The sequence below is a fragment of the Nannobrachium achirus genome (assembly GCF_963921795.1).
Source record: "Nannobrachium achirus genome assembly, chromosome: 7".
In the NCBI taxonomy this organism is placed as follows: Eukaryota; Metazoa; Chordata; class Actinopteri; order Myctophiformes; family Myctophidae; genus Nannobrachium; species Nannobrachium achirus.
In genome coordinates, this window is record NC_137816.1 from 66,861,037 (window position 1) to 66,872,274 (window position 11,238).

At 39.5% G+C, this 11,238-nt stretch overlaps 1 protein-coding gene across 2 annotated transcripts in view; it reads left to right on the forward strand.

The window, feature by feature from the left end:
• Window positions 1–8,302, forward strand: part of csnk1g1 (casein kinase 1, gamma 1) — a 48,258-nt gene extending 39,956 nt beyond the window's left edge. For both annotated transcript variants that reach the window (XM_080729711.1, XM_080729712.1), the window contains exon 12: window positions 3,390–8,302. In XM_080729711.1, coding sequence (XP_080585837.1) covers window positions 3,390–3,444 — 55 coding nt within the window. In that variant the 3' untranslated portion in view covers window positions 3,445–8,302. The remainder of the gene's footprint in view (window positions 1–3,389) is intronic.
• Window positions 8,303–11,238: the final 2,936 nt, after the last annotated feature.

Genomic DNA, 11,238 nt, shown 5'->3' on the forward strand with positions numbered 1-11,238 from the left:
GTCAATTATTTTTAAGACATTGGGCTGAATCTAGATCTACTGTGAAGCTACTTTGCATCTAGATAAACCATTAAACAACGTAAGCTTTAAGCACATTGCACATTAGCCCTATGTATTATATTCTCTCTGATTTATTTGAGGTATTGGTTATCTTGACTTTGACCTCCATGAACTGTGAATGGATCCTATGTATGGAGTCAGGAAGTAGAGTAGCTACTTTAACTAGCTTTCCACAGTGGTAGAAAAAGTACTCGTGTTTTTTACTTAAGTAAAAGTATCAATACTGCAATATGGAAGTACTGTTACAAATACGTCCAGAATTCAACATTTACTTGAGTAAAAGTACTAAAGTATAGGTATCAAAATGTACTTAAAGTACAAAAGTAGAAAGTACTCATTATGCAGAATGCCCCATTTCACAAGTTTTCAAATGTATAAAAATCTTTGAAAATAGCAGATCTACAAGCTGGCCAAAACATATTTAGGGCTGAAGTGGCTAACGGATGTTTAGTAATCTAAATCTACAAAGTAACTAGTAAATAAAGTTGTCAAATACATGAAGTGGAGTAATATAATATTTGTAGCGAATAGAAATGAAAGTATTGGAAATAGGAAATACTCCAGGAAAGTACAAATACCTACACCACTGTTGATCCAGTCTTTCCTTTTAGCAGACCTTCTCTGTCACCTGTTTCCCTGTGTGTGTGTGTGTGTGTGTGTGTGTGTGTGTGTGTGTGTGTGTGTGTGTGTGTGTGTGTGTGTGTGTGTGTGTGTGTGTGTGTGTGTGTGTGTGTGTGTGTGTGTGTGTGTGTGTGTGTGTGTGTGTGTGTGTGTGTGTGTGTGTGTGTGTCCTAGGGCATTCATGAATAGTGATTTTTAGTATTCTCATTATTCAACCTCAAAGTATTCGACTAGTCGAATATTGGACAGGACTGTCAAATATTAAGTAAGCAAAGAGGCGGTCATTGTGAACATAGCAGATCTACATGCTCACAACGCCGCGCAACCGAGTCACATTAAATGGATTACCTACAATTCCAAGTGCTTGTCAGGGTGGGGGTCCCCAGTTCATATATGTTTATTTTGGGGGTCACAGCCTAAAAAGGTTTGAGAAGCCCTGGTATAGAGCATTAACAAATTCATCCACAAGGGGCATTGACAACTCATTCTTATAACTTCCTATCTCGCCAAGCTTTATAAACTATATATTTTTTTTTTAAAGAGAAAACAATAAAATAATAAAAATAAGCGAATATTCGACTTCAGTGAACAACGTCGAATAGTGACTTTGATATTCTAATATTGGGTGAATGCCCTCTAGTGTGTCCATGATGTTTGCATGTATGTGTGGCATGAGCTCAGTCCCATCGTCTTGGTCTTGCTGTATTAATCTATCTTTTCTCTTTCACGCTCTTTCCCCTCTCTTTTCTGTAGCTGCGTGAAAATGCTCAACCTTTGGTGAGTCCCTCTCTGCTGGTCCACATCAGACTCATGGGGCAGTGGCGTCAGTTCAGAAAAAGCTAAGGTATGGCAACATGACTGGTGTCTTGCATGCGCGCCTTCGCGCGCATGCAAGACACCAGTCATGTTGCCATACCTTAGCAACAGGCATGATAGGCCTACATTTATTTTAAGAAGTACATTCTATTTTTCCCCACGTTTCTACGGTTTCTTGGGCTGGATATGGCCTGGAACAAGTGCAGCTAAACTTGGCATGTTAGTAAACGTGCCACAATTAACAATAATGAATTGCACCTGTGCAGCTGACCTGCGGAACCTGGGAATATACCATTTTGTCAAGATGGGGAGAATACAAGTGTGGAGAATATAATTATAATTGGCCCTATATACCTTGTTAAAGTGACCATTTTGTTAAATTTTGCATTTGTAGTAATTTGACTGTAATTTAACAACATAATAGCCAGAACCAGAACTTTTATTTTCACCACTGGACCCAGGGTATGGCAGCTGCATACCCAATTGACGCCCCTGGACAGGCCTAGGCTGGGCGCCAGACTAGTGCACTTAAATACAGTATTAAACAACGGACACTCACTATAGTACCATAGTGCCCACTTAAAACCAGCAGACTTAAGGGGGACGACCACCCATTTTCAATATTGAACTATGTCATTAATATACCTTAGAGGAGTTGTGTGGAAATAGAAAAAAAAGTTTCCCCCCCTTCTGTGTTGCCTAGAACTGGAGGATTGTATTGTAAAGTACAACTTGATGACATCACACCGTTGTACTTTACAATACAAACCCCCAAATCAATCCTCCAGTTCTAGGCAACACAGAAGGGGGGGAACCTTTTTTCTATGTGATTTTTTTTAAGCAGCAATATGGACATTTTGATTCAGTCAGTGACTTACAATTGTGTATGTGTTCTGTTGCATGGTTCACCATTAGTCTCTATTAATAATGTAATTTAAACATAGCCAATCACTGTCCTATGTCTTGGTCTATAGCTGTTTCCCTGTTTTATCCTGTATGTTTAGAGTGACTAATTAGGCTCACCATGTCCTGTGCTCTTTTGTCTGCTCCACTCAGGTTTTGTCCATACAAGCATAACTGCTTTCAAAGTCCTTAACGGCTACAACATTGAAATGGCTTACTAGTTATTATCGGAAAATCTGTAATGAAATACTTGGAACGGAGCAGAGCAACTATCCAGTGTACGGGGTACTACGGGCACAGGGTAGTTTTCTTCGCCGATGTGCCAAGCACCTGGCACATGCTTTGACTAGGACGTGCATATGATTAGGGTTGGGATCCGGTTCCAACACTGAGGAACCGTAATCGGTTCCACCACATTTGGACCCGTTTCTGGAAGTGGTGCTATTAAACTGTCAGAGCTGTTTATGTGGACTTCACGTCTGCTAGACGATTACAATGCTGCTGTTGCTCAAAACCTTTTAATTTCAAGGAGCACCATAACTCGTGAGAGTGTAAAAATGGAACAAAATGGACCCGTACCAACCTATAAGGGTCCATAGGAATCGTGATTGGAAAACGTTAGGAATCTGACCGTTATGAGGGAATCATTCATTAAGAGGGAATCATTAAGGAACCAGAATTGGAACAACTGATGATGGCTCATAAATAGAAGCAGATAAATTGGAACACAATTAAGTACAGGTGAATGGCGATGAGAGCCATCTCTGGGTTCTTGGTGCTGAATGGTGGCTTTGCTAACAGCAGCTGAGGTTACTGTGATTCTTACAGATATCTGTCAAACTTAAATTTGGAAGGCTGTGAGAAAAAACTGTTTAATAATAGCAACTTACTTTTGATTAGTTTTTCTGTCTGTATGCTAGCTCACCTCTTTCTCTCACTCTCTGCAGGTGTCTGTATGCTAGCTCACTCCTTTCTCTCACTCTCTGCAGGTGCTGCTGCTTCTTCAAGCGGAAACGGAAGAAGAACACGCCGCGACACAAATGATCCTTCACAGCCTGAAACATTAAAAAGTGTCTTTGCTCAGTTGAATTGTGTGATTACAGAAATCAATAAGGTCCAATCCAGAAGAAAAGGGAGATGCCTGGATGATGGGAGGACCTATGGAAATGATTATTGGGATGTACACAAGATGCATAATTATGTGGTATTATGTGTCGTTTGATTAGAATCCTGTGAGTTTTCATGGGAGTCTCATTAAATCTTTTTTCTTCTTTTTTCTTTTTTTCTTCCCTCCATGATGCTTGGAATATTTAGCAGGCAAACAGGCCTGATCGGGATCCTACATCTTGGCTTTTAGCTGAGGAAAAGGAAGATTTGTATTTTTGTCATACTTAACCAAGCATTTGCACTTTTTCTTTGCCTTCTCTGTTTATTTTCAATTATCCTTGGAATCACAAAATATATATTTTTTCCCTCTGGAAAGAACTTGAGCTACACCTGTTGCAAACCACGTTTAACTTCTGATCACAGTCAGCAACGCAATCTCTCTGTCCCCGTGTCAAGCCCCAATGGAGTGCAGTTTGCCTCTGGTCTACTTTGCTGACTTGTTTTGGCAACAACGCTCCCCACCTCGTTTCTGGTGTTGAAGTGAATGTAAACCTGAACATGTGCGGAGCCCAAGAGTGTAACTGCCTGATCCATTTAAACACACTGATGAACATACGTCCAGGGAGCAGCATGTCAGGTTGCAAACAGTATCATTATGTCACTATTATGACCCCTGCACTTTTGTTTTCCTCCAAAGGGGTCGTCAGACATAGCACTGGGACATGGGCTGAGACCATGGCATTCTGTGTCCAAGCTGCCAGCACTCCCCATAACCATAACTGTGTCAAAAATACACTTATGTCTGTGGCTCTCATGGAGTTTTTGTTCCTGGCGGATTTTCATTGAGCAAACAACTTTTGACATTTGTAGATTGGCTAAAGGAAATGCTATTTATGCTATTTATCTCTTGATTTTCATCCTTTTGTTTTTCTTGCCAATTCTTAAAACATACACACTGAATGTATGGACAGAAAAGCAAATGAACATTGGGACATTTAAAGAATCTTATCAAGCCCATGGGAAGGAAACCACATCAAGCTGTCTAAAGCAAAAGTGAGACCAGTTTAAACCAAGAAGAATATAAAACTGACCAAACTTGTAGGTGGACTCGGAGCTCCTCTGAAAGATGTTTTTTGACCTTAATCGTGTGACAGCAACTAACAGACTTTATACATTCTGCACCAGTCGAAGCTGGAGCATAATTATTACCTTGGAGCAACGAGACAATGGTGCAATGTGCTTTGGAGATCCAGTCTCTTCACACTACTGTCCAATGCCTTAACCCACAACCACAGCATCACATAGCCAAGTAGGACATGGTGGCAGGATGAGTATCTGCATAGTGACACCCAGTGTTTGGCACTGTGTACTCCCCATTGGTGTAGACTGGAGCAGTTAAGTTACTCAACTTCCAACACTGAAGTTCCATGGCCCCAGAGAATGATGCCAAATGAAACATTGGGTGGAATAATCTAGGATCATGTTAATGTCGCTTAATGCAGTGCTGCAATGCATTCCACCAGGTTTCAAAAAAATCAGCTGAACCCTGAACCTGGGTCACAGAAGCTGGACGAATACAGTATGTGTATTATTACATTTGATTTCTTGTTTTTTCTTTTTACGTTAGCGTTATGGAGGACTGCCTTGAAATAATTACCCTTGATACTGTCACCTTTCCTGTCCTCTTGACGCCTCCCCTGAAGTAATTCCATGCATGGTGGCTTAATTTTATTTGAATGTTTTGAGCAAATGTTTTTTCTTTTCTTTTTTTTTGTAATTTAATTTTTTTGTTTTCTTGCTAATGTGAAGTTACAAATGATATGTTTGTTTTTTTCATTCCAAATAGCCATGGTTGTACAGGGAAAGCGAGGCAGACAAACAGCTAGAAACCGTGACTGCACTACATTTGATTTCACTTAAATACTTGAGTGCTCATTACTTTATCTCTGCCCCTCGTCATTCATTATGTTAGGCCTTCATGCTGGGTGATGGGATTTTCTAAAAAGAATTGGGGATTTTATTGTTTTCTTTTTTGTTATGCTTTTGTGCCATGTGCCCCCTTACATGCATCACTCAACCTCTGAATCAACTCTCAGTGGAGCGTTGTGCACCTGCTCAGCCACCTTTATATAGTAGAGAAACTTATGTTGTAGATGTATGCCAACTGGCTCTGTGAACCAGTAAATAAACCTGCTTGTTATGTGTATTAACACTGTATAGCTTTTGGTTTTTCTACCCCCTGGTTACTCAAGTCTGTTTCTCTGGGGTCTTAAGTTATTGTTTTATTGAAAGTACTTGAATATGAAGATCTTATTGGATTTCTTTGTTTTTGTTTGCTTTTGTCTTTTATCAGTATGGTGATTCCAGAGATGGCATTTTAGGGAAATAATAGGAAAATAGGCTTTTTGAATGACCGGTATTCATTTCTTTAAGATGCCTTAGTGCCTCTCGACTGTATTGGACACAAGGATTGTGCTTCAGGATGCTTGTGCTATAGGTGATGAGAATGACCAACTGCCCTGAAGAGCTGGGGTTTTTCAGTAGGCCTACTTGCTCGGTGGAGTGGCGAGTAGACTACTTGTTGATTTGAGACTTTAAATTATTGATAAACAGTAGAGGCTAGAATAGATTAAGCGAGTGAAAGCCCCCATTTCCTATGCCAAACCTATTTCTGTTGTGATGAGACCATGTATGTGTTATTGGTTACCTTGAACTGGGAGGCTCTCTCCATTCCGACATGTCGCCTCTCTGAAATTGACTACTTCTTGTCGGAGTGGCGACACTCCCATGGGCCTAAGGTTTAGGGTTAGGGTTAGAGATAGGGTTAGTGTCGGAATGGAGACATGTCGGAGTGGAGAGATGCACTCCCTTGAACTGTACATAGCCAGTGTTCACAAGAACACCGGAAAGCTGTGTTCAGGATTGTTCTTCGGCATAGCCAGTGTGAACATGAAAGAAATCAATGTTATCTTGACATAAAGGAAGAGATGCTGTACCTCAAACATGCAGTCATGATTTACAACATTTGAATGGCTGTTGAACTAGCTCGGCCTATCTTGTCTACTTAAATTAATTCTCACAAGTGATGGGTGTGATATATTATTCAGTTCAAGAAATTGTCTGCACAGAAAACGGTGCCATCTGCTGCCTACTGGTCCTCCCCAACAAGGCTTCAGCTGCAATCCTACTGCTGCATACCAGCTTCTTAAGAATAAGTGTTCTTGCGTGGTAAGATGGATAACCAGACAATAGCCTTCAATGTTCCCTTGAATTCCCTTATGCCATTCCCAAGACTACTAGCCCATGCCTTTACCTGTGCCAGGAAAGTCTGAAGTTGAATGTTTTTCACCACCTCATTCTGACTTGTACTTCATTTTATTGTGTCCACTGTCATTTTTGAAAGTCCTAGAATAGGATGGTTCAGTCCAGTGCTGGGAAGTGTTTGTGCTCTTAAATGGAAAAGTGTTGAATGTGTTGCAGGAACATTGCAACGTAATAGTTGTCTAATGGCTTCCCTCGGTTTTGTAATATATATATTCATTTATGTGACTGGCCATTTTTGCCATTTACCTATAGCCATTGGTCTGCTTTATCCGCTATGTCACGGTTGAGCCTATTGTTGAAATTGATGGATGTGTATTTCCTTTTTCCTCTTTAAACCTCATCCAGACTGATATACCATTACTTGGCATAGTGTGTATCTGCATGGCCTGTCTGGAGATGACCGTAGTCTCCGTAGTGAATATTATGGCTTTAGTCACCTGTGGGGCGAATACTGTTAGATCAATAAAGTGCAAGGGCTTCCAGTCCTCATGTAAAAAAATGAATAAAACGTTTACCATCTTGAGTGACCGCCACAGCATATTCCATTTCAGTTTCTTATTTCTCATATAGTTGACTTGAGTCAAACATTCTGTCTTCTCTGTGCTCATTGTTTTTGTTTGACTTTTGGTCTTTTGTAATCCAGTTTCCTGTGTTATCCAAGAGTGTAATGGCTAATTTAGACTTTTATGCACAATGTGTCACTTGATGAAAAGAACCAATTAAAATTAGTTATTGTCAAATAACGCAAGTCGCTCAACTGCAAAATGTCCTTATGAAAATCAGATATCTTTGTCTGGTGACACGGTGTTGCACTGGAGTGTAAATTAAGCTTGAATCAAAGCAAAATGATTAAACAAGGAGGAGATTAATGGCTTGGGTCTTCTTTGGGTTCTCTGGCACTTTTCCTTATTGCTGTACTGTACTTCTGTCTTAGATTTACTGTATTTTAGTTTTTATTTAATTTTTTTAAGGAAAGGTTTTAGGGTGACTTTACTGCAATATTGTGATGAAATTATTTGAAATTGTAAAATTGTACAGAGGTTCACCATTGTAGTCCTTTTTTCTCCCATATAAAGGATTTATCCTTTGATTATTATTTCTTTCTGTCATTCAAATTGTGGCCAACAGAACTGTACAGCTACAAGAGTTTATCCCTCCCCCTCAGCATTTCTCAGAGCTATGATTAAGACAAATCCTTAAACTGTAAATAAATATTGTGTTGAAATATGAATGTTGCTTCCAAAAATGTATTTGAATGAGTTAACTTAGTCAAGGGCTTCGAGTATGATGGAGCCAGTATTTTTGTTTTTTGCTTTTTTTAATTTTTGGTTGTTTTTAAGTTGTGGAAAGGTAAAGGTCCTTTTATCTGAGATGCCTATTTTTTCCTCTTTGGATTCATATGAAAAATGTCACATGTGATCCTTAACAAATTCACTTTTTATTCCCTCCTCACCTAAAGGGAAACTCCAGTTTGCACCCTTTTTTATGTAAAATAAAAAAACAAATCTCTTCACCTTCTCTTGAGTGTGTGTGTTTTAGATACATTATTTTGTATTGATAGAAATGTTATTGAAACAGGCAGTGTTTCTAATGTTGGATCCGTTTTTGCAAAGCACTTTTTTTTATGGGATAATAAATAGTCATTCACCTAAAGTAACAGATTGAAGAATCTGATTTCTCTTATACTGGTGTATTTGTAACGCAATATTTTATGTAGCTGCATATGTTCTTACAACTGAATATCAATTCTTGCCATTTCAAGTGAACGCTTTTATTTCAAGTGTGTGAACTCTTAATGATGAATACATTTGGATCCTGCCATTTTAATTGTGCAAATACAAATATCTTTTGATTATGTAGGCATTCAATCTTTGAATTGTGGCAATACTGATTTCCCTTCATGTCAGCTATTAAGTCTATAATATAGTAAGACGCCTCAGGGCGACAAGCCATGTCTTGGCCATCTGGCCAGTGATGTATATCGGACCAGTTACCCATATGTGGAGACCCCTGGTACCCATACATGTATATGGAGATCCATGTACGGTGTATGGACATGCTGCGAGCCCAAACATGGTTACTCAGTTATTCGTTATGTGAAAGTCCTATGACGTCTATGACATCTGACACAATACATACAATCCCTTTATGCCCATACATGGAGAGCCCTGTCTGTAGAACCAGCCACACCGATAGGGGCTGTCTTGGCCATATATGGATTCTGTTTGTGTGGTATGTGGCCTCCATATATGGGCATTCCTATATGAAGTCCTGTTAGATATGGGCTTAATATTGATGGCATCAGGGATCTCCATACATGGGCATAAAAGGTATGCTGTAAGAGTGGTTCCCATGACATCACAGTGATGTCAGAGCGGCAAACTCATAGATCGTAAAAAGGTGTACACGTCCAGACAGACAGACGGACAGAGACATGATGCGCCATTTCACATACTAAACTGACCTTCGGTCGCAATAATTATCTCTCTTCATTTCACTCCACTCAATGACTTGGTTTGATGGTTTTAAATTCACAGCACAGGGGCCATTATTGACCACCTCTGTCTGGAGCCATAACCATACGGTTACCAGGCTGAGCTCAGTGGTGTAAAGTAGCCAAGTAAGTACATTTACTCAAGTACTTAAAGGGGCACTCCACCACTTTTCAACCTATCTTCATATAATAGGTCTTCACTAATGTTCATGATAAAATATCAAAAAAAAATTCTACTCAGTTTGGGTCTCATAGGAGAGCTGTGGGTGGGTCAAATCCTTCCTACCGGTGACATCATCAATGGGAAATGCAAGCTAATAGAAACTGCAGGCTTTCTATTCCTGAAAAAGTTGCAATGTTAAAGTGGAAGCCATTGTTCTCGTGATAATAAAAACATTTCTTTCAAAAATATATATATATATTTGTTTTGTCAAACGATGATGTCACCGGTAGGAAGGATTTGACAGCTCTCCTATGAGACCCAGACTGAACCAATTTTGAGGTGTTTGACCTTTCCTGGAGTATTTCCAATTTACAATACTTTTACTTCCACTCCACTACATCTCAGCGGGGAATATTGTACTTTACTCCGCTACAATTATTCGATACTTAGTTACTTTGTAGATTTTGATTAGTATTACAAAACATACATTAACCACTTGAGTCCTATGTACAGCTCGTAGATCTTCTATTTTCAAATGATTGTTACATTTGAAAACTTGAAATGGGATATTCTGTATAATGCAGCCCACTTTTACTCTTGGTACTTTAAGTACATTTTGAAGCCAATATTGTAAAAGTGCATTTTGAATTCCCGGACTTTTACTTAGTTGTAAAAGTAGTTCTACAATGCAGTATTGATACTTTTACTTTTTAAGTAAAATATGTGAGCACTTTTTTTTCCACCACCGCAGGCTCTCTAGGCCAGTGGTTCTCAACCTTTTCAGGCCGTGACCCCCAAAATAATCATATTCTAACTGGGGACCCCACCACCCTGACAAGCACTAAAAGTTGAGGCATTACATTTTGTATAACTTGGTTCTATTGCGAGGCGTTGTGAGCATGTAGATCTGCTATTTTCACAATTTCTGCTTCTAATATTTGACAATTTGGCCAATGTTGAATTTTTCATTTTACAGGTATTAAGGGTCTTAAAAGTCCTTAAATTGTCACTTTAGAAATGTGCAAATATCCTCTATAGCTACACTTAAACTTTATGTTGGTTTGTTTACTGTTGAGTGAGGGGGAAAAAATGTTTGCACACAAAGTTAATCATCTGGAGACCCCTCAAAATAATTTGGGGACCCCCCTGGGCCCTGGGGGTCCTGACCCACAGGTTGAGAACCACTGAACTAATTAGGGTCCTGCTTAACCTTCCCTATCAGACTCACCTCACCGCTACTCACCAGTTAAGAGTAGGGTGGCTCAGAGTAGATGACAGAGTACAGCAACTTGCAATGGGCCTGGTGTACAAGATACACTACACCACCAAGATACCCATGTGCCTGGCAAAATACTTTATAAACGTTAAGGATGTCCATAATTACAACACCAGAGGCAGCGCCACAGATCACGATCAACCCAGTCAAAACCAACAAAGGGTCAAACTTGTTCTTCAGCTATAGGCCTACCACCAAAATGTGGAAAGCCTTACCGAAGGCCATAAGCATCCTTTAAAATTTCCCTGAAAAAACACTAGGCAGCTGCCGTTCACAACTGGTAAAAAAACAAACCTAGCCCAACCCTACCCTCCCCTGCCCCTTCTTTGTATATACTTAGGCCTACTGTTTGTTTAGAATTACTGTTTTCTTTTTTTTGTTCTTTAATTTTCTTTTCTTTACATATCTACTGCATAGTACTGTATTCTATTTGTCTGTCATTCAATGTTATATGAGATAGCCTACTTAAAATGT